At 38.6% G+C, this 24,150-nt stretch overlaps 1 protein-coding gene and 1 long non-coding RNA gene across 4 annotated transcripts; both read left to right on the forward strand.

The window, feature by feature from the left end:
* The first annotated feature begins 3,417 nt into the window (after nucleotides 1–3,417).
* Nucleotides 3,418–12,731, forward strand: LOC148358002 (uncharacterized). Of its 2 annotated transcripts, none has more exons than XR_015851523.1 (4): nucleotides 3,418–3,561; nucleotides 7,188–7,317; nucleotides 7,408–7,535; nucleotides 12,032–12,731. It is a non-coding gene; the product is annotated as an uncharacterized LOC148358002 (long non-coding RNA). The 2 variants fall into 2 exon arrangements; XR_015851522.1 differs by lacking the exon at nucleotides 3,418–3,561 and adding an exon at nucleotides 4,872–6,321.
* Nucleotides 12,732–13,764: 1,033 nt separating this feature from the next.
* Nucleotides 13,765–23,873, forward strand: rab4b (RAB4B, member RAS oncogene family). 2 transcript variants are annotated; one of them, XR_015851612.1, is made up of 8 exons: nucleotides 13,765–13,976; nucleotides 19,630–19,710; nucleotides 19,823–19,937; nucleotides 20,032–20,094; nucleotides 20,872–21,026; nucleotides 21,085–21,180; nucleotides 21,261–21,427; nucleotides 21,505–23,873. XR_015851612.1 is itself a non-coding variant. In XM_088346541.1 (7 exons), exons 1-7 carry the CDS (start codon nucleotides 13,961–13,963, stop codon nucleotides 21,374–21,376), a joined length of 642 nt encoding a protein of 213 aa, XP_088202667.1. In that variant the 5' UTR covers nucleotides 13,766–13,960; the 3' UTR covers nucleotides 21,377–23,873. The 2 variants fall into 2 exon arrangements, 1 of the variants encoding a protein (XP_088202667.1); XM_088346541.1 differs by having other exon boundaries at nucleotides 13,766–13,976; nucleotides 21,261–23,873.
* The last annotated feature ends 277 nt before the right edge of the window (nucleotides 23,874–24,150 follow it).

Below are 24,150 nucleotides of genomic sequence, written 5' to 3' on the forward strand. Positions count from 1 at the left end.
AATACCGGACAAGAAATGCCAACAGGAAACAGGACAGAGTCAAAACCCACGTCTTGCGGGGCAGGGATTCGTTGACGGACTGACAAAGGAAGAAGGAGAGCACTGAGCTTAAATAGATTGTAAATGCACATTGTAAAGCGCTTTGGGAAGTCATTGACTTGAAAAGCGCTATATAAAATGCAGATCATTTCATTTTCATTTCATTGTAAGCCAATTTGTCAATGAGCCGCAGCTGATGCCACACGGGCGGGGCCAATTGGTCACCATGGCAACTGTGACAGATCTAAGGTATACTTGAATACATCACTTCTTCTATGTCTTTTAAATTACCATTACTCTCCGTCCAAGATTTGGACATTATCATCCTCGATTGGGGAGACAAGATTCTGGATTATCTACCACAGGATCTACATGTATTTGGAGCATTTCTGTCAGGTAGGAAAGGACATTAAAAGTTTTGGAGAATTCAATCTTGCTTGTAGGGAACATGCAGTAAATAAGCCTGCTGTGACTCTAGAAAGTTCAGAGATAGACAGGGAAATATATATGTATATTTTGCTGAAAACTAATTTAGCATTATTGAATTGTATTCCTTGTCCGTGAAATCTAAAGCAAGGAACATTTTGTTGTCAGCACACCATTGTGTACGTGCTGTCTGGCCTGTGTCCTCAAAGACTTGATTCTCCGGAGGGATCTTTTCGTTTAAGTGAGTGTTGAAAGATTGACTGCCCGTCACACGGAAGGAACACTCCCCTGTGCGAGGACATTTGAATGCTTGTTTGCCGTGGAAAAAGCAAACAACAAAAGACACGGGGGAAGGGAGAGGATGTGGCACTTCTTTACCCTGCAGACGTGCAACGTGAGCTTCTCAGCATGAACTACTATCAACTCTAATCACTGTGAGTGACATCATGGAGAGATTCCTCAACAAGTTCCATCTGGCAGAGGATCTTCCATGTCAATATGTGTCATAGCAGGAGCTGTAGATATGTGATTGATTGTTTTAACGCAGAGGAGATAAGAGAAATGAGGACCAAGTGAACCAGTTCATCCAATGGTGGACTGTGAGGGCTTCTTGTCTAAAAACATATCTAAATCATGTGATGTTAGTTATTTTGTTCATCAATATTTGTTAATTAATTACTGATCTGTTTTTTTGTGTGCGCCAAGATAAACGCACAATTGATGTAAAACAAAAAAAGACTGTGATTCCAAATTGTGTGTCAGCTACCTTTTATTGCTACTCTACTCCTTGCTCTGCTTTCAGACTTGTGTTTTCTTATTGTTAGATTATCAAAATAGGTCACTGAGTAATGTGTCACCATAACATGAGTTTTCCAGCTATGTTAAGTTTATGATTTAATAATCAAAGCAATTCTTCAATTACTTATTTAGTTGTTATAAATGCACTTATGTTCATTCACATATTTGAATGAAGTATTTACTTGCTGTATCCTTTCATATGAGTATTTTCCCAGCAAAGGTCTTCCGATGCATCAGCCTTATCTTATCAAACAACCTTCAAAATCCCCCAAATCAATCGTGCCACTGCACAACAGTATAGTTATTGTTTCCACTGCTTCTGTCAAACAGACATTTACAGCCGCTAAAAATAATAAAAACTTATGCCAGAAATAAAACAGTACAAGCGCAACATTCAGCATTAGCTTCAATGGCAATGGAAAATAATTTCTTGATGCAACTGAAACAAAAAGATAATCTGTACCATCAGAATAATTGAAATCTTCTTGAGAAGGATGGATTTTGTGTTCAAATAAAACAGATTTTGGGTGTGGTTATATTCTAAATAATATTGCAATTTTACGAGGTTCCCCCAGCGACAGAAGTCCCCCAGTGACACAGGAAGCAAAGTTCTCCAAGCAGAAAGGTGCTCCATGCAATCGCTGTTTGCTTTCGCCATCTTTTTCTCAAGAGTCTTAGTTGTCATCTGGTAACGTCACGGATTATAGGATATGAGGAAAATCAGTTAAATTTGAGACAAAATTTCTCGAGTTTGCACTCGTATATTTTGCAACATAACTGCAGGATTGTGGGGATGAACACAATATGTTCTGTGCCTGTTTAAAAAAAATGGTCTTTTATGATCCCTTTAAAGACATTTTAATTGAATTAAAAACATCCTGTGCAAACTGTTCGGACAAGAATAACTGATTTTAAGTTAGACTACGTTAAAAGTCATTGCTCATGCTAAAATATAGCTACTCATCAAATCAGTATAGATTCCACATTAATGAACAAATGTTTGATACAGTATTTAGTAACGGCTTGGACTAATTCAAATAAAACCCTTTAATTCCTTCCCTTTCATATTTTGCTCAGCCCTAAGGTGAAAGAAACAGTTGAGTTTTAAATGTACACTGCATTCAGAATCCGTGAGGTGTCAAATATTAATTCCTGTACACACTGTTTGTTTGCTAGAATGCACAAGACACTGCATGGTGTTGCAGATTGGCTGATGGCGTGTCTTACCTGACACGTTTTGACTTTAAAAACCACAAAGCCAACTTTTAATGTAAACAGGATGAGCACCTTTGATGAAGTTTTGGATGAGCAGATTTCACAGATAAAAGGCATTTTCCACCTGAATTATTTATATTTTTGTATATTTCTGAGCCCAATGTGATCCATGAAAAGTACAGAATGTAAACCAGACATTAGCAATGTAGCATAAATATAGCACATGTGTTCATCCAGCTGCATCGTCAATGTAGTTCTTTCTCTTGTTGAATTTAACAAGAGTAGATTAATTCGGTAAGATGAAAGCGCCAATGTCCAGCAGAACTACAGAACCGAATAATTATCTCTCCACAACAAACCATCTCCCACAGTGTTTTGTAGAGAACTTGGCAGTGCAAATGTGCCTTGAGCTACATTTGACCTGACTTGGGAATTCTTCAAGATACAAGCTACTGCAAGCAACTGTCGAACAATTAGAGGAGGAAAAGAATTATGTTTCTTTTAGATAAGTCAATTTTCTTCAATGGTACCAGTGGTGACTCGTGAAGGCCTGCAAGGCCTTCTGTGTTGGCTGAAAAAAAGTCAGAATCCTCTGATGTTGATTATATTTTGTCAGTTGTCAATTCATGAATGATGCGGGGGGTTTATTTGTGCTTTTCCTAAATAAAGCCACACATAATAGTAAACATAGAAGACAGTAATCGCAAATTGTCTGTCAGTTTCCTTTCATTGGTTTTCTCCTGCATGTACTGCTTTTATTTGAAATCATTTAAACAATCACATTTTTAGGATTACTTGTTGCCAGGCTCAGGATTCTGCCCATAGGCCTTGAATTTCTTTTAAGAAGGCGTCCCTGCAGGACAACATTTCAGTGATTCCGCTGTAGGTTTAGCCAATCAAATTTTGAATTGGTTCATTTGACTCTTCATGAAGGTCTAGAGCAAAGGTGTCAAACAGGCGGCCCGCGGGCCAGATCAGGCCCGCTAAGGGATTGAATCCGGCCCGCGAGACAACACTCAGAGAAGCGCAAGAGAAAAACAAGCTGCAGGTTGAAATGTGTCCACTTGATGTTGCCAAAGAAAGGTGCCTCGAACAAAGACACTGTACTAGTATTTCTTTTTCTCTCTCTCTCTCTCTCCCTCTTTTCCACCCCTTTTCTCTCTGTCTCTTTCTCTCTCTGTGTCTCTCTTTTTGTCTTCCTTTGTTGCTCTTTGTCTTTCTCTCTCTCTGTGTCTTTTTAACTTCTTTTGCTCTCACTTCCTTTTTTCCTTTTCTCTCTTTTCTCTTTCTCTCTTCCTACCCTTCGTGCTTTCTTTTCTCTTTTCTCTCCTTCCGTCTTTCTATTTCTCTTTGGATTTATTTCTTCTGCTCCCTTTCTTTCCCCCTCTCTCACAACTTCTCTTTTTATCTCTCTTGTTTCTCACGCTCTCTCCCTCTCTCTGATAGTCCCGCCCTCTCTCATTTTCCCTCCCTCTTTCTCTTGTTTCTTTATCTTTTTTTCTTTCTCTTAAATCTACTAGTCCGGCCCCCGACAGAATGTTTGTTCTTCCGTGTGGCCCCCGAGTTGAATTGAGTTTGACACCCCTGGTCTAGAGAAATGTTACTGCTTTCACAAACATAGGGGACAGTAATTCACCAAAACAATCCTGCCAACCCAGCACGGCGGCGTGGTGGTTAGCACGTGTGCGGCAGAGTTCTGACGTCATTAAATCAAACCTTCTTTTGTGGAGTTTGTATGTTCTCTCCGTGCCTGCGTGGGTTTCCTCCGGGTACTCCGGTTTCCTTGCATATTCCAAAAACATGCAAGTAAAGGTAAATGACCTAGGTGTGAATGACCGAGTGAGTTGTCTGTCTCTGTGTCCCCTGCGACTGGCTTGCAACCAGGTCAGGGTGTCCCTTGCCCAATGTTCAAATATTCCTGGGATGAGCCCCAGCACCCCTGCGACCATACTGACGATTAGCAGTGCAGATAATAAATATGTTATCGAAAACACATTGAATGAAAAACAAAGGAAACATAAACTAAAGTATTTACAGATAAACTAAACAATTTTAACCTTTTTAGCCTTCCATTATCTGCACCACATATTCTCAGTAGGGTCGCGGGGGTGCTGGAGCCCATCCCAGCTATCTTCGGGCAGTGGGCAGGGGACACACTGAACTGGTTGCCAGCCATTCCCAGGGAACACGGGGACAGACAATTCGCTCCCTCATTCACACCTAGGGACAATTTGGACCGGCCAATTAACCTAACATCCATGTTTTTGGAATGGGAGAGGAAACCGGAGTGCCTGGAGGAAACCCACGCAAGCACGGGGAGAACATGCAAACTTCACACAGGAAGTTCGATCTCATGACCTCAGAACTGTTCCGCACATGCGCTAACCACTGCTCCGTCGTGCTGCTATCCTTTTTATTCTTAACAAAATTAAAGTTAACATATAATCCCTGAGCGGTAGGGGGGAATGTGTCGTTCACAAAGGAACTGGCTAATTGAGCCTGTTCGTTCGTGAACACGCATCACTAATTCAGAATGGAGTAAAGGCATAGGTGTAAACTGCACAGTGCGCCACAGATGGTAACAAACCAGGCAAAACAACCATGGAGTAATTATAATTTGAACAATGTAGGATATGAAGTTTTTTTTAAATGATTGATAGAAGCGTTTCAAGTTATTTCAGGGACTGGTCTCCTGTAAGCCTTTGGCTTAAACCTCTCATCCCTTTTTTTCTATTCCGTTAATTTGTTTATTTAGTGATGGGATGTTTTTTGCAACATGATTGCAGAGGAATAATAAATGAGGAAAAATCCCGCCCCCCCCAAAAAAAAACAGATGCAAAATGTAATATTATGAAGTGTCAACATTTGTTTGTTTTAACAACTTTAAAGGGACATCCAAGGTCTAAAACATGCGATATGTGAGGAATTTTTTTAGGATATTTAAATTATTTTCTGAGATATTGCAATTTGAAGACAGCCTGTCTCATCTTTGACTTCCTGAGCTGTGACGTCATATGAAGACCACCAGCACCCGAGCAAGCCACTCACCGTACTAGTTTATGTGGTAATTAGTCTGAGAGGTTACGGCTGTTTCAGGCAAAGTTTTGGTAATTTTTGTGAAAAAAAATGCCATGGCACTGTGTCGCAGGTGGATGCAGTAATGCAGGCATGTCCAAATTCCGTCCAGGGTGCCAGTTACATTCCGTGATCTGGAACCACCATCTACCGTGATCGGACTCTGTCGTAAAAATTTGTGATATGTGGCCCGCCAGTAATGTTGACTGCAGTACATTTATACCAAAAAATAAATCACAGTTTAACAAGATGCCAGCAGTAACCCTTTGGCCACCTTGCCTTTTTTGGCTTTCTGAGGGAGTTTTAGTCCACACCAAAGGCCAGCAACAAGGAAGCAATGGTGATCGCCAAACACAGCAGGCCTTTTACGCAGGGTGAACTTATTAAATGGTGTTTAAAAAATGCCAGGCTGAATCGTTGGCCCTCACACACTTTCAGCTTACCAAATCTGGCCCACATTTTGGGAGTTTTTCTGCAGTAATGTATCCGCTCACCGTGTTAGTCTTTTGCTGGCCAAAAGAAAAAAAAAGTTGTGAGAAATGTGGTGAAATTCTGTGAAGAACACGCAAGTGTGCAATGACCCTTAAAAGTGGTCATTGTTGTGTAGGACGCCTTTTAGGTGGATCGCTTTGAGGAAATCTGCAGTGTTGCAAGAGAGTTGGGTTGCAAGGCAAGACAGAAGCCTTCAGTTGAACTGACAGTAAAGACTGTGATTCCCATTGAGAGAAATTCAAGTCTGGAGACAGTTTTGCCGTCAATCAGCCCACGGTACTTGCCTCCTTTAAAAATGAGCTTTACAACAAACATCACAACATTCTCTAATTATGCGTTAATCATCCACAATGCTTTTCCCCATCGAGTTATTTTCAAATTGCACCTTAGGAAGGATCGTGGATTCTGATCTTGTTCTTTGCGTGTTCGTTGAATTTCAGGTGAGGAGAATGTTGGTAAATTAAGAGGCTGGAGATTAACTGCTTTTCTTGGCAGAATATGTTCTGGAGACCACCGCAATTTGACATTTTGAACCAAGATTTTCATACCTTTGTGTAGGTCAACAGGAAACCGCAACTTCGGTTTTCTGCCTGCCACCGTTTGTACATTTTAGTGTTATCAGCCAATTCTCAAAGATTTAATTTCACAACTGATCCGGTTTTTAACAGCCTTTTTCAAAAATTCCCCCAACCTCTGTTTGCACGTATGTCTTGTGGGTTTTTTGAGACTGAACTTTGTTCTTTTGCTTAAAGTTTCTGACATTAGTTTGAACGTGTTGTTTGCATTGAAAATATCCAAAGCTGATCTACTTCATGTACAATAGGTCTGCACACCCTACACATCTTTTTACACCACCTTCTCTTTAAATTTGTGTTGTATGTCCCTTTTTACCCCAAACATATCAACTTATGTTCTAGACTGGTTCCAGGTGACCAGTGAATCATTCCGTGCACCTTATGAACATGAGTCATTGTTTGTAGTAAACATTGCTCAAGGTGGTTGACATTGCAAGGGGGTGTTTCCCTCTGTGTAATCACAGAAAACACGTTTGTTGACCATCTTTACTTCAAATGCCCTCCTGTTTCCATTTATTGCAATTGCCCTCCTCACGTGCCTCCACCGGCCGTGTTGAAATGTCCAAGGTCGACTCCTGAGCACATACACAGACTTTGGCCCGCAGCTCAGACATCCATCATGATGACGAAACCCGCATGGGCCCAAGAGGACAAGAAAGAGAGAGGGCAGACAATCAGTGATGAAACCCCCACAAAGGTAAGCAAAGTGACTAACAGAAGCAGTGTGTCTTTTTCCAGCTGCACACCTTTGAGGCCAACGCTTTTTTTTCTGTATCGCCCACCTTAGAAAAACATCCTTACCCCACACGACGCTCAGACCTGTTTCCTCCCTAGCTTTAATCTCAGTGAAAAGGGCTTTTAGCGATGAAGGGGCCTGCCAAAGTGCAACAAAAGCCGGGAGGAACTAGGAGGGATGTAAGAAGAGTGGGGTTCCTCTAATTTATCACCTGTTGCCTTTGGGCAGCCTAGCATTTACCTATCGTCCCTAGGTTTTTTTTCTGCAGAGTTCTTTTTATCAGTGGTCGCACACAAAATGAAAAAAAGGATTATACCAATCAAAGGTGGAGACAAAAGGGAGCATTTTTTCATTTTACCACTAAAGTATAAAATTTCCCCCAATCAATGCTGTTAAAATAAGGATTTTCATGATCAATTACACACTTATGCAAATACAATCGAAAGTACAAATAAACATCAATATTAACTTTGTTTAAATTCCTAAAGTTATATACTGTATAGGCAACCAGTTCAGGGTGCCCCCTGTCCACTGCCCGAAGACAGCTGGGATGGGCTCCAGCACACCCGCGAACCTACTGACGATAAGCAGTGCAGATAATGGATGGATATATACTGTACAGGGCAAACTGCATTTTGAAGTGTCAAGGAAGAAAGTCCCTTATCATGTTATCTTTGACTGCCATCTTTTGGATATTTGTGGTAAACATGCTAAATTCAATTCATTAAGGAGATTCGGAGAAGAAATAGTAATGCATAGTAAAATCATTGATATTTTGCTCTTTTTTTCTGTAAAGTTTAGCAGTTCTTTCCCAGGTATATTTTATTTCAAACTAAACATATTGCAAATTGAACACAGTGAACATACTTTTGGGCTTTTTTTACAATAAAACCCATTCACAACCCACTCAAACCAACATTAAGACCTCATAACAAATTGCCAAATCATTAAATTAAATAAATAAATGAACAAATACATACATACATACATACATACATACATACATACATACACACACACACACACACACACATACATACATACATACATACATACATACATACATAAATGGATGCTTGCATATATGCACGCATGAATGAATGAATACAAATCATCCAAATAGAATGCGTTCAAATGAATCGGTCTAAATGAGCAGAGTATTCCCCTATCCACAATATACTTATTTCTGCTTTTCACGTCACAAGGAAAATGGAGGATGCTGAATTACTGGGCTGTGTGCTACTGTCCTCTAGCGATAAAAAAACAAAAGTGCAAACGTATCTCATTTTTCAACTTTTTTTGGCAATAATGGTACAATAAAAATCCCAACCCCACCCCCACGTCACTGGAGTACAGTATAGTAGAAATGTGCCGATCCTATATTGATATTGGATTTGGTTTCATAAGATTGTAAAAAGAACAAAATACAGATTTTGTCAGATTCAAACCAGAATCCAGCTTCTGGATACAGCATGCCAAGATTATGTGATCTATTCCGTCTATCTTTAGAATTAGCTTTTTATTGTTATAACAACAGTGCTTTGAAAAAATTGTGCTCGGTGAGTACACCTTTCACATCTGTGTAGTAAGATATTTATGTATGCGTTATTGATTTAATGAAACCATTCATCCATCCATTATCTGCACCGCTTATCCTCAGTAGGGTCGCGGGGGTGCTGGAGCCCATCCCAGCTATCTTCAGGCAGTGGGCAGGGGACACCCTGAACTGGTTGCCAGCCAATCGCAGGGCACACAGGGACAGACAACTCATTCGCTCATTCACACCTAGGGACAATTTGGACCGGCCAAGTAACCTCACATGCATGTCTTTGGAATGTGGGAGGAAACCGGAGTGCCCGGAGGAAACCCACGCAAGCATGGGGAGAACATGCAAACTCCACACAGGGGGGATTTAATGAAACCATTTTATTGAATTATTTATTGATCTATTTATGTGATTCATCGCAATAAACTTATGTTTTTTTTCAAGGAATAAATTTGTTTATATCCATCCAGTTATTTATTCGTTTAAATGCAGAGATATTTTGAATATAAAACCAAAATTATATGAAAAGTAAAGTCCTTTATGGGACAAATAGCCTAAAGTCATCGCTACAAAGTTTGTTTGTTTTTTTCAAGAATGCGTATTTTACAAAGTGATACGCATTATTTTGAATAAAATCCTCAGTATCAGTATTGTCACACGCCGCTGCCCGTCAATGCTGAGGTCCGTCTAATTTGAAATTGATCAAAACTTTCTCACTGCCTTTTAAATAAAGGGACAAGGTGTAATGTTTGACAATGGGCTGTATTGTGTTGTGCAACTGAAAACAAGAGCTACAAAGCACAAAGAAGATTACGGAGACTCAAAGTGACCACACCACTCCATTTTGCTTCTATTTTTTAGTGCAAGGTTTTTGTTTTTGGGAGTACTCTAAGCAGCAAGATGTTGGACAATGATGTCAGTTCCCTCGGAGGAGCCTCATGTTAAATTAACAGTGTGTAGTATTTGACCACTAGATGTCTCTGTATTGTGCCGTGCAAACAAAAACGAGTGCTAAAAAGAAAAGGGAGGATTACAAACTACAAAGACTCAAACGGACCAGCCTTTTGCTAAGAATGAAAATAAGAAGAAAAAGAAAAGAAAAATAAATGAAAAAAAAGACAAAATTAAAAAAAGACAAAAAAGGGGAAAAGAAAGAAATAGTAATAAAAAAGAAGGGGGAAAGGGATAAATAAGGAAAAGGGATAGAAAGAAAAATATTTCAAGAAGAGGAAAGGAAAAATGAACAAATAGAAAGAAAGGAAAAAAGAAAGTGGAAAAAAGAAAGAGAGGAAAATGAGGAAAAAAAAATGGAAAAAATATAGGGGTAAAACGAAACATGAGAAAGCATTTAAAAAACAGAGAAGAAAATGTGAAAAAGGGGAACGAAAAGAAGGAAAGGAAAACGAAAACAAATAAAAAGAAAAGAAATAAGGTAAAAAAAAACAAATAAAAAGAAAGAAAAATACTAGGTAACAAAAAGGAAAAAGGTGGGGAAATGGCAGGGAGATTTCCTCACTTCAAGGTCGATGTTGGGCTGGCTAAGTGAGAGAAATTATTTTAACATGTATCTGTCACTTGCACTATATAACTTTACACATTCATTCTCTAGTCCGCTATTTGGCCACATTCTGCGCAACAGAAGAGGTGAGTTTTACCATCTGGTGGAATTCTCCCCTCCAAAATTTTAAGTTGATTTGGCCCACCACCAATCTTCTTTTCTGTTGTGGTAAAATTAACAGTGCAAATGATTTGGGTGAAGTACGATGGAGGACAGAAAGGTGCTGGGTCGAGCCAAAAAAGCCAGGAAATGAAAAAGAAATGTTAAAAGAAGAACTGTTATCATTCATTTTACTCATCTTGCACTTTGTTCCTGTCATCTGTGAGTTCTCGGATGTATTTTGTGCTACGTGTTTGCAGAATTTAGCAGTTAACTCCCTTTACTGAGTAGCTCAAATAAGCTCGTAAGGATGGGAATTCCGTCTCTTTTTCAAGAAGCGGCTCTTTCGAGTCGGCTGCCAAAGGCCTCCTCAGAATGTTTTTGTTGTTTTTATCCCTATATTAAAACATGATTATGTAATAGTATGCACAAAATCATGTTTGAGGGACAAATAAAGCTAAAAAAAAGAAAAAAAGACCACAATCAAAAAAGAAAAAACAATAATAAAAGAAGAGAAAAAAGTAAAGGCCAGAATAACCAAAATAATTCAAGGGAAATTGGAAAAAGGAAGGGAAAAAGCAGGGAAAAAATAAGAAAAATAGGAAAAATGCTACAAAAAGAAGAAGAAAAAGTTTGGGGAAAAAAGAAACAAAATATGAAAAAAAGAAATGAAAAAGAAGAAAAAAGCAGGCTTTCTCACAATATAAGCTCCTCACAGATGTCTACCATGTCATTGGGCTGGCATATACGTTTCTGTTAAGCATTTTCTGTACTTAAGTTGCTTGTGAGCGGAGCTTCTCGTCTTTAAAATGTGTGGAAACTGGGCCAGGAAATCTGTGGAAATTGAGCAACCAGAGTGTCTCGCTGGGTAAAAACATTTTTTTTACATTTCACTTAAAGTGATACAACATGTAAAATTCAATTAAGAAACATTTTAATTAAAATATTTAGCTAGAGGCTTTTTATTTTAAAAGGACTTTTTATCAATCAAATGTTAATTTTAAGGCCTTTTGATTTAATTGAATGTTCCTTTTTTTAAATCGAAATATGGGACACTTGGGCTTACATCAAAACATACTTTCATGGTGATGCACTGGAGCCTCCACATGCTCCGCCGTTATCCCACAGGTGACTGTAGGAATCAAATGAACTGAATCATTTCAAGGCGGCGGAGTACTGTATTTCTGACGCTGCTGAGTTCAAATTTTTCTTTTTTTTTTTTAATTTTGTTATTATTTATTTTTGCTAGAGTTTTTACATTACATCTAAGCCTATCCTGTCTTTTATTTAGGAAAATGGGTTTCTTTTTTAAAATACCAACATTTTGGGGGTTCTTGGCTTGAATTTAGAAGTGCCCGAGCACCCCCAACAACAGGCTGGTTATAACCATGAACATATGTTAATATGTTTTCATCTCAACTGAATCTTTGTATTATTTTCCTTTGAATTAAAATCTCTCTCTCTCTGCCCAGTCTGGAGGACATTGCCTGCTCTCTCTACCTCAGCAGAGTAGAAAACATCATCAAGGACTTTTCTCACCCCGGCCACCACCTCTTCGACCTGCTGCTTTCCGGCAAGCGCTACAGGTCACACAAAGCAAAAACAAACAGACTCAGAGACAGTTTCTTCCCCGCAGCCATTACCACCCTAAACAGACACCGCACAAAAAACTGAAAACTCTTGCAAAAAACTACCTCACACGAATGTAAAATGGTACTCACGTACATGCTGCACTATGTTTGTTCACTGCTCAAAACAGACACCGCACAAAAAAACTGAAAACTCTTGCCAACACTTCTTCATACGAATATAATGGTACTCATGTCTATGTTCTTGCACATGTCGACTGCACTATGTTTACTGCCCACCTTGCACAATGTCTAACCATTTCTTTTTTCTGCACTATGATGACTATGTTTGCACCAATGCATATGCTGACAATTTTTTTTGCACTATGATGACTTTTGCACCAAATGCAATATTGCACAACCCTTACGATGCCAACGGTATCACGATAACAACTGTATGTAACATCCCACATGCTGACATTTCTTGTGTAAATACCATGTAAATTATAACTATAGCCTTATCCCCCTTGTTTTATAACCTTATCTTCTCTGTTCCTTTATCTTCTTGGCTCATACCTCACTGTGAATGTGTAAAACTGGAGTGTCATGCCCAATTTCGTTGTCACAATATGATAGCGGCTGCATCGGCTCGCTACAACGGGTCAGGTGTATCGACATTTCGTTCTTACAAAAGAATGACAATACAAAGGAAATTATTATTATTATTATTATTGTAACCCATTTTGTAACAATGACAATAAAGGTATATTCTATTCTATTCTATTCTATTCTATCTAAATGGTAAAGTGTTTTCAGTTAACATGGACATTTTCTAAAAACAAACACACTGCCCCTTTGAAAGGCCAAAGATAATTATTACCTCATAAACGTTAACTTTACATACCTGTCAACCTCCACGGCTCCATGCCCTTTCAAACTGTCGGATTTTACCTTACAAAATACCAAGAAATCTTACACCATATCTTTTTTTTCAAACGTGTTTATTTATGTAGTTTAACATGTTATATTGTACATGTATTTCGTTATATCATATATATTGTTAATTAACATTTTGTTGTGAGATACTGAGTTGCTCGACATGAATGAGGTTTATTATCAAAAAAAGTTAAAAAATTAAGTAGCTTGGACGTTCACTGTAAAAGGAAAAAATACATGCAAATATGATTAAGTAGAATAATACATTTTCTTATTCAAATTATTAATTCATTTTCTGCATTAAATTATTGTTGGTGATATACTGATTAAAGGGATAACCACAAACCTGTCTTTTTTCATTTTCTCCTTTGTTACTTCCTTTTTTTCTTAACTTCTTTATACAACATCACAGCAAGTGAACCGTTTGAGAGCCAGCTCTCTTTAATGAGTAGAGCCGAAAAAGCTGCTTCTCCAAAAAGAGACGGACTTCCTTTCACTACACAACTCGAACTCGTTTGACTTGATTGATTTGCCGTTTCGTGATTTTTTGTTTGCGTTTTTCTGTACAGATTTTCTTATACGTCGTACACGTCTTAAAATGCATAATAGAAGTACTTTGTACGGCAAAAACGTACAGGTTGACAGGTATGACTTTACTTCAAAGGTCCATCAGGGCCGCTGAGGTTTAGTGTTGCGATTTCCAACCGACCCTGAAGTCAACAAGTCAGCCCCGCATTACGTCATCACGCAGCTCCCATTCTGACACATTTGGCTGGGTCCAAAGCGAAACAGCTCAGACGGTGTTAGACGACATTCTAAAGAGAAGAAAACCACCATTGAGACTCTGAGTCAACCGTGAAAACGGTCCAAGCATTTAACCCGGGAAGGAGGGGCAACATGTCCGAGACATACGGTATGTTAGTTTCGGAATTGGACATGGCTGCGGAAGCCGCCTGTGTTGACGTTTTTACAGCTCAGCTGTGATGTGACTAAGGCTTAGCTACGCGGCTAAATAACTAGCTTACATGTTAGCTTACTTTAATGGTGACATCTAAACATGTCATTACAACAATGACTTTTTGTTTCAATGTGTGTTGGTGGTCTTTTATAATCCACCTGCCCTTCACCAGACACACCCAGGGTCCGTAGCAATAGAATGGCCAGGTGAAAGTTAGTCAAACTTGAGGTGCGGGGACGTGTCTGTACGTTTGTAATGAGTGGACAAACAGTAACCGTCTTAGAATTAATGCAATGTGACGAGACAACTGCTTTTAAGGGATTTTATATTCTTAGATCACTTAGGTCACTTGAGGATCTGCTCCAATATTTGAGAACCACTGCTATAAGCTATCCTGCTATATCAGGAAGTTGGACAGCTTTTATTTTGTCTACATGTACATAGATGCCTGATAATGGTGACTTTTACTTTTGTTTTTAAATATTGTAAAAGTTAACAATTTTGTTGCTGGCACCTGTATAACTTGTTCGGGGATAGCTTTTCTTCCTCTGTGTGTTTGTTTCTTATCAAATTGTGAGATGGTCAGTATAAATGCTAAGATGAGCAAGTCCTTCGAACGTTTTATTATAGAATATAATGGACATAAATGAGCTAAAGGCAATGCCTGTAAGAACTCACACATGTAAAGGTTGTTTATCATTATTCTTGTACAAAAAGAGAAGTCCATAAGCTGATTGTAAATCAATGATAAACATTAAAGAAATCCCATGGTTGGATGGAGCACTGTTCTACTGACTATAGCAACGCCATCAATGGGGAAATCTTGCTCAAACTTCTTAACATTTGCCTGAGTAAATCAATTGTATTTGGTTAACAGGGCCATACCATACTTAATGTGATTTTCCGTGCTGGCATTTTCTATCTGATTGCATCTCCTCCTTAACTGAAATCAATGTTTCCTGTCTTTTATTGTGTATTCCAAATAAATGAAGTAAGGTTACAGACCTAACAATGGCACTTTAGGCCTCTTATGACGTTGAATGTATTAGTTACGAGACATCCCATATATTATCGACCATAGTTTGTCAACAAGACCCTACAAACACATGTACACCCAAAGTTGTTTTTTTAATCCTAGTTGAGGCATTGCATTGGCATAATGCATGTGCTAGCCCCTTATCCTATACTTAATCATCAAAACTGACTGCCAATCCCTCACCATTATCTCAACCCCCAACCAAAGTATAACTGAAATCTAACTCTAAGGCCACGTTTTTATCCTAAAATAGGGCGCTGCCCAAACTAAGACCACAGAATGCACGATAATTCAGTCACCACAAGGCTAGTGAAAATCCTAAAAAAAATGCTTGAAGGAAGTAATACGAAAATATGAAGAGACAGACACAGCTACACACACACGTACACGCATAAGCACATACTCATCCTGTTGAGATATTTTTGCCTAGGTCGAATTTCACTCCCAGTCCATCTCATACCTGACCACCAAGCTAAGCATTTTTTGTGTACAAAGTGCTGTAAGATAATGATGATAATATTATTCACATTTTAATATATTAATTTGTATTGCGTACCTCTCAGGCAACATTTTTTAAAATTCTGATTGAATTCTTCTGGTGTACCAATGTAGTAGCAATGTAGCTGACAGTATATCAGGGGTTTGGTTGAAAAGCAAAGCAAAACAAGGGTCAACATAAACTCGTTTTTGTTCATGGCGCTTGTTATTTTCCCTTTAATAATGCGATCTTTTTACTGAAATTTACTGCTCACTTGGGTATGTAACATTTATGACAGTAGGATAATGAGAACACCTTCCGTAACCCATAAGTGATTGTAGAATTATTTAAATTACAAAACAAATAAACTAAACCAATTTCAGTTTCCACATAATTTAATTAGCTATGTGTTGAATTTTTGATCTTATTCAACACCCACATTATATTACAAATCTAAACCAATACATCACTATTGAAATGAATTAAATCAAATCAGATCAAATTAAAAGGTAGTGAATCAAATTAAGCCCAAACATTTGTATCGATAGCTAATCTGAAATAAGTCATTGTGCAAACACATTCAGAATATTGTACATATTTAGTTCAGAAGTTTTTTTTGCGTTTATTGTAGTTAAAGGTGGTGTCCGTAACTTCAAAGTATTCTACGTGCTGATGGAATCTTCTTGGTAAAACACTATTGCAACCTCTGTCAAGCTGCTTTTGTGTCTATCTTAGACACGCTTGAATAAACACTTCTTTTTTTCATCTTTTTTTTGGGTTTGGGTTTTCATTTGGACTGTATTTGAAATGATCATTTTCTTAATTTCACCATTTATATACTGGAATAAAATAAAATGAGCACAAACTTGAAATGACTCCAACCCCCTTTCACCCAACCTTCTTTCCTCCAGCCTAATGCGCTCCGTGGGTGCAACACCAATGATAAAAGTAAGAAAAGCAAATAAGCTCAATGAAACAATGTGTATAAAGGCTCTTGGAACTCAGTTAAAGATTGTTAGCACATCCTTAAGAGAAACTATTAATTCTAAACTTTTCTAAGGACACTTCAAATTACGCATGTCACCGCTAAGGTTGACGCAACAGTTAATTCTTTCGTCAACACTTGCAACGCAACAACCACAACATCCTTGGGTTCCTTGCTGTCGAAATATCAGCTTTGGTGTTTTGCTGTCAAAATGACAGCCTGATTCTTGTACAAGGGACTATGGGACATCTGCAAAGATGCTAAAAAGCTGAGGCGGGCTTTTAGAAACTAAGCGTTTTATACTGTCAGCTGTGTTATGACAGAAGGACAAAAAAGGGTGAATGCACATGAGGCCTTCTTTCTTTGACTCTGCTGTTTTAACTTCAATAGGAAAACACCTTGTGCTGTTTCAACAGGCAGGTTTTACATGATCTTCATTATCTAAACCTGATTTCCAAACTGGCTTTCTGTGAATATCAACTTGTTATACATTGTAAAATGTATATCTACAGGGTTTACCACCTTCGATTATTTTGGTGTGTTTTCCCCCTCTAAAATAAGTGGCTTCAGTTTTATGCATCAGTAAACAGGCTCATCATTTTGCGTAACCATTGTTGACCTTGCCTTGTCCCGGCAGGCAGCACTATTGCTTTGTGGTTAGCAACTCTGCCTCTTTTAGGGAGTGTGGAATTGAATTGTTTTCCTCTCATGTCTTGTAAAGTACATTTCTTCATATTAAAAAAACATATTATTCTCATTCGTTACTGTTTAAAATATCCTGAAAAGGAATGTGTGTATGACTGCACCGTGTACTTTAAGTTGTACACTACAACTCTCAAAGTCATCTGGGATACACCAAGGCCCTGGACCTTACAGTAGATTAATACACGAGTAATGACAAAAAACAGATTTGATCAGTCAGCATGTGACAGTGCTTTCAATGTTGACGAATAATAATAATAATAATAATAATAATTTCCTTGTATTGTCATTCTGTGTAACAATGTACACAGAACGAAATGTCGATTGCACCTGACCCGTTGTAGCGAGCCGATGCAGCTTGTTAAGGGAACGTTTAAAGTTTAAACGTTAACAAATTTGGAATTCCGTGAATTTTCAGGTTATTCTTTTACAGCTCGCAGGCTTTGACAGTTGCATGAACTTATTTCACTTCATTTATTAAAGTAATATTTTACATTTTGAAATGTCACATGATTGTGAAAAGAACAATCATTGAAACAGAATTGTATTTTGTTATTTCTTTTTACATTGGTAATCAATTACAAGTTTTTGGTGGGGGAGAAACAATGGTTTATATAAACAGCAAACCCTCACTATAACGTGGTTCACTTTTCAAAACGTTGAAACAAAAAAGAAAAACTTGATTTGCCATACCTTTTAAAATTTTGTTGGCAACATTTTCCCCCTTTTTGTGTTTCCAGAAACTAAGATTGGCTCCAAGTATCGTAATTCACTATAGGCGAAAAAAACATACTGGTAGAGTCAAGTCACATTTGTTTGTATAGCCCTTAATCACAAAATGTCTCAAACTAATGCACAGGCCACAATTACACGATCCCCTGATCCTAAAACAAAATGCGGGCAGGGAAAAACTCGACCTCAGCATGAGGAAAAGAAACCTTGAGATGGGGTCTTACAAAAGATAATCCCAAAGTGTTTCAAAGGAAATTGTTTACGAAAATCGAATAATTCCCAATCAAACCGCAAAGATATTAATCTGGATCAATGAACAAACTGAGACATAAGTGCTGTTAGTTTCAACATACCTATATGTATGCTAAGTTATAACTTACTTAAATATATGTCCTTTTAATCACAGGCATTGTCTTTTCCTCTTTTTGAGGACATGTGCCACTACTAATCAACACAATGCCAAGTTTTTACACTTGATTATTTCGACTTTTGTAAAAATAATGAGCAAACCGCTGGTCTATCGCTATCATTTAATGAAGTACAGCAAATCTTTGCTATAACGCGATCATGTTACTTCACTGATATGTGTTGTGCATTGTATCCTGCATTTTGATTGACTAAAGTCTCTCTGCTTATTAACTATTTGGTGATTAAAATTAGTAATTGACAGTTTAGTAGTTATTTGTAGATAAAAACTATTATACAGTACATTTTTTTGAAAAACAATTTGATCCTGTAAACTGGGTTTGTTCTTTGGGTGCAGTGTATAAAAGAGTGTTTGTTAAATAAAAATAAAGGTATTTACACAATAAAGGTATTTATAAACTTAACAGATTTCGCCTATCACGGGTGTGATTTGGAACGTAACCCTGTAATAAATGAGGGTTCACATGCATGTGTGGTGTTGATCTTAGTTTTGCCCACTTGGAGTCACTATTCTCACATGTTTTTGTGTCTGTGATTGAGTAGGGTAAATATAAAATAATAATAATAATAATAATAATTTCCTTGTATTGTCATTCTGTGTAACAATGTACACAGAACGAAATGTCGATTGCACCTGACCCGTTGTAGCGAGCCGATGCAGCCGCAGCCAACAGAGGGCGCCGCCGACCACTTTTTAAGTCTTAGGAATGACTCGGCCGGGGCGCGAACCCGAACCTCCCAGTCTCAAAGCGGGCGCCTTACCATCTAGGCTACTGAGCTGGTATGAGTGACATGAATGTCAGTCTTGAATTAAATGGCTGTTTGTAGAGTTACTTGATTAATTATTTCAATTTTTACAGAATATTTCAGACTGTAAGGGTATCAGAGCACACACACACACACGAGTGCCTCAGAATGCATGCTTGCAACTTGGTGTCATCACCAAAGCCATCCAGCTTGTCCTTCTCTGTAACAACATCTGTACAAACAGCTGGTTGCAGCTTTGGCGCAGTCACCCAAAGCCGTGTTCAACATGTACTAAGTTCTGCTGCTTGGCTTTCCAATGCCGCAAGCGCCCACAAACTGTTGTTGTGTGCACTCAGTGATTAAGAAGTTAAATTAAGGCCTGCCATGAGCTGTGAGAGTGGGAGCTTGATGAGATTAAAAGGATTTTCCAAGGGCCAAGTACAGCCGGTTCGGGTTTTCCCCTGACATTTGCTTGGCATTGACCTCACATGTCTGCTTTCAGACTTTCTCTTCAAGTTCTTAGTGATTGGCAGCGCGGGGACAGGAAAATCCTGCCTCCTTCATCAGTTCATTGAAAACAAATGTAAGTTGTTGTTTTTTTTTTAATGTGCTAACATTAGCTGTTTATTGACTTCAGATTTAACAATTAAACATGATATGAACTGTAGTAAATGTATACTTTTTCAACTGAGCAGTCAAGCAGGACTCAAACCACACGATTGGTGTCGAGTTTGGTTCCAGAGTGGTTAATGTTGCTGGGAAGACGGTCAAACTGCAGATATGGGACACTGCCGGCCAGGAACGCTTCCGGTAAATTCTTAGTTTCCAATTTGATACTCATAATTGATTACACGCATGTTGAAATGTATGAGAATGAATTGAATTTTGGTGTTTGGCTTCATAGATCTGTGACGCGCAGCTACTATCGCGGAGCAGCTGGAGCACTTCTTGTCTATGATATTACCAGGTAAAATATTTGTCTGTTTAATAATGGGGAAAGAATTGTTAATTTAATAGTTCTAGTATGTATGCAGGTGTAATAAGGGATATTTTTTTCTAAATATTACTTTACTGTATTAGTTTGTACCTTAAGAAGAACCAAATGAACATTATTGTAATCCATCATGTTTAATGGGGACCAGACCTCATTATTATGTCATTTTCTATTCATAAGTGTGTCTGCAGGCCAACCAATCAGAGACGTGGACTCTGTGAATTTTGGCATTTTAGTCCTGTCTTCTGTCTTTAACTAATGCATGTGTCTTTTGCTGGCAGCTACCAGCTTTCTATAAGTGCGAAGGCAACTTGCAGGCAATTTTTTTTAAATTAACATTTTTCAACCCGTAATGCAGAGAGGTCACTGAGAACGGGGCGCGAAATAGCAAGGGATTACAATATTAACAAACATTAGCTTATAATAGTACCCCCGCCCTACAAGTACTGTTTTTGTTAGTTTTATTCATGTCTCTTATTTGATCCCTGTAAACTACACCTACAGTCCTTAAGTCTCCCCTGGGTCACAGTAAAAACTACAGACCCAAGGGTCCTTGAGATCCACTCAGGCTTGTTTAGCAAGTCTTTTACACTGCTGATTTGATGAACAGGGTCATAATCTGAACTCCAAGGTGCTTGCCAAAGATCTACAGCAGTTTTGATATTGGAGCACAGACAGGACTGTGGCTCTCAAGGACCATAGTTCCCTATTTGTGCTATAGACTATGTGGCCCATTGTGCCCTCCTCCAGCCGAGAAACCTACAACGCCTTGACTAACTGGCTGACCGATGCCCGCACGCTGGCGAGCCCTAACATCATCATCATCCTTTGCGGCAACAAGAAAGATCTGGAGGCCGAACGTGAGGTCACCTTCCTGGAGGCGTCGCGCTTCGCTCAAGAGAACGGTAAGTCAAACACTCTTTTTCTGCTTCTGTTGTCTTCACTGGGCTTTGTTTTTCACAGAGCTGATGTTTCTGGAGACCAGCGCTCTTACAGGAGAAAATGTGGAAGAGGGTTTCCTCAAGTGCGCTCGCACCATCCTTAACAAAATCGAATCGGGTAATTCCAACGTTGTTTACGCCGCTGTTAAATTTGTTTCATAATCAAAATAATTTCCCAATTTATTGTTTTTGACCTAGGGGAGTTGGATCCAGAGAGGATGGGCTCAGGCATCCAATATGGAGATGCCTCACTGAGGCAACTCCGGCAGCCACGTGGCAGCATTGCGCAAAACAAGCAACAGTGTAGTTGCTAGGATTGTGTTCTCCCTTTCGCCCACATCCAGTCCACAGAACGTCCCTTACAGGTTTAGGGACTCCTTATCAAACCGGCTTGAGAGCCATCTAATGGGTTTTAAGTCTAGTTCTATTCTGTTTGTTTCAGCTCCAGGTGTTTTGGGGTGTCTCAGACACACCTCGGAGCACCTGGATGAGCGCTCACGGAGACCACTGCAACTCCTTGGCCTCTGGTAAGGCGTTTTCATGAAGAGGACACCCTTAGATGGTCTTGAATCCTTACCAGACTTAGACAAGTTGAGGGCTGTTTGAATGGGCTGTTCTGTTCATATCTTTCTTTTTTTTAATTCCTGTGCTTCATTTTTATTATTTTAGTTAAACTCATTGCTGAAAATTGCACATTTTTAGCATATAAGAAAATGTGCTAGGTGTGTTGCTGGAAGCTCTCCTTTTGCATTTGTTTGTTGAATTTTTGGGGTATCGGAGTTACTGTATCGAAGCAGGAATGATTGATTAAGCCATCACAGTTTAATCTTTTCCACAACTAAAATTGCACTTTTATTCAGAGAGGTTATTCGCCTTATATTCCCAATTTATATTAAAGTAGACTAATAGTATATTGAATCCAAAAATATCTAACTCCTGGGCTAAAAGCACAAAGTTAAAACCCTTCAAACAGACCTCCCAAGAACACACTCCCTGTACATAGGCAGTCTACGGACGTCACAGCAAACCGCATATACCACAGTTCCCTCAAAGCGCTGGTACATGGTTTTGTTTTTTCCCCCCGCTTTTCTCTTGCCATTCATACGAGCAGCTCTGAGTTCACCCATATGTTGTAAGAGCCCGTCAGGGAGTTTTCTTAACCTCAACACAACAGCTAGCTTTGTACAGCTGCTGAGGCCGCAAGGCTTAGGGAAAAAAACGGCACACAAGGTCAGAGTTCCCTTGAAAACTAAGCATATTTGGGTCTTGCAAATTGGTTTCTTCATCTATGAATGTACAATATACAAAAACATTTTTCACCTTTTCTCTTATTTTCTTTTTCTATATGACTGAGTACTTGGTTTTCATTGGATGAAAAGCAATGATTGTGAAACTCAAGTCATAATGTCTGAAGAAATAATGCTGGAAGGTGAGTGGCATTGGTTATCTGTCTAAATGTGCCCTGTCTGGTTTCAGACCAACGTTCACCTGATATCAGATTGGATTGGCTGCTGTAGAAAAAAAACAAGTTTATTCAATGTTGCCTTGAAAATTATTGTCTTTTCTCATTCAACCTAATATAAATGCAAATATAGAGATCAAAGATAAAGATTTTTGTCTCACATTTGAAATAGGGAAATTTACACTCAATATTCATTCTCCAATCCCCCTCCCGAGCTCTGACTTATACATATCAGACTTTATCATGTAATGCGATGAAAAAAGTACGACAACAAGGGTTGCAATTTACACTTCTGTTGGTATCATTGCATTGTATATCCACTTACTGCACTGTTTATTCCAATATCCATTCCTTGGAGGATTATAATGCCTCCCAGGAATGCTACTAAATCATTGTTAGCATAATACTCCTTAGCTTGAAGACAAAGTGGTGGGTTTGTTTCAAACCAAAACATTAGCAGTTAAAGTGGCAATGAACCCACGGAAATCTTTGCTTTTAGTTTTTAATTTAGTTCAATGTCTTTTGGAGAATTGAGTTGAGTATAATCCCATTTCCCTGTTAATGGAAGTATAAAAATAATTCCTCAAAGTGCCACGTGTTGTCAACCCCAACTTTATTTCTGGAGTTAAAGGACTTGTACAACTTTTTAATGCGCAAAAATTGACATTGACAGAAATGCATTTGCAAAAAAGACAAGCATAATTATGTCTAAAAGATAAGAAATGTGGGTGGCGAAGTAAAATTACACAAGTCCATTGTCAGTTTATTTTTTATGACAGTAGTATTCAATGCACCCAAACCCAATTAAAAAAAATACATTTTCTTTAAATTGTTACTCTAGAGCTGTTTAATTTTGGCTTTAATTACCCTTTCCACCTGCAAGTGCACTTTTATTTTTAATATCTTGTTTATATGCTGTGACTACAGAATTGTACGTTTTGATTTGACTTGAAACTGTAATGGACATTTTCCGTGTAGATGTCAACCTTCTTACCGAGGAACAACCGGGTGTGACGCATTTGTCAAGACACAGGCCCTCCTATTTCTTTGTTTTTTTGTCAAACAAGCGAGATGGTATTTTCTAAAATGGTCCAGTCTGCATCGACATCCACTCGGTTGTTGCTTGGTAACAGACGCCACATTATTTTGAATGGGACTGTTCATGTATGATGTAAATAAGGATTGTCTAAGGAGAGTAAGTGTTGCTTATTGGTTGTATTGATTATGCAATCCCCCAGTAAATCTGTTTGTCTTTTTCCCACTAAAACCGCGACACTTTGTTATTTGATGTCTGATCAGAGAGGCGGCTTACCTGTTAGAATGACACGAATAAATCTCAATGAGTGCTATGGGACGTCCTGATGTCTTACAATGGTTTCACATCAATTTAGGCAGCGAAGCAGTTTGTCTTAAGCAGCAAGGACCAAGGTTATAATGTCACTGGGCCCACATGATGAAAAGTTAATGGGTCCAATCGTTTTGATTCATGCTCTTGGCCCGGTTCAGTTACACCCTGCGTGGTTTTATGTAGCTAGAGTGGATCTATCGACTGATTTATTGATCTTGGCCAGGCAGGCTGTCTGTCGTTGGTGATCCTCGTGATTCAATTTGTGGACATTGTATTGC

The sequence above is a fragment of the Urocampus carinirostris genome, chromosome 10 (assembly GCF_059441175.1).
Source record: "Urocampus carinirostris isolate Australia breed hairy pipefish chromosome 10, RoL_Ucar_1.0, whole genome shotgun sequence".
In the NCBI taxonomy this organism is placed as follows: domain Eukaryota; kingdom Metazoa; phylum Chordata; class Actinopteri; order Syngnathiformes; family Syngnathidae; genus Urocampus; species Urocampus carinirostris.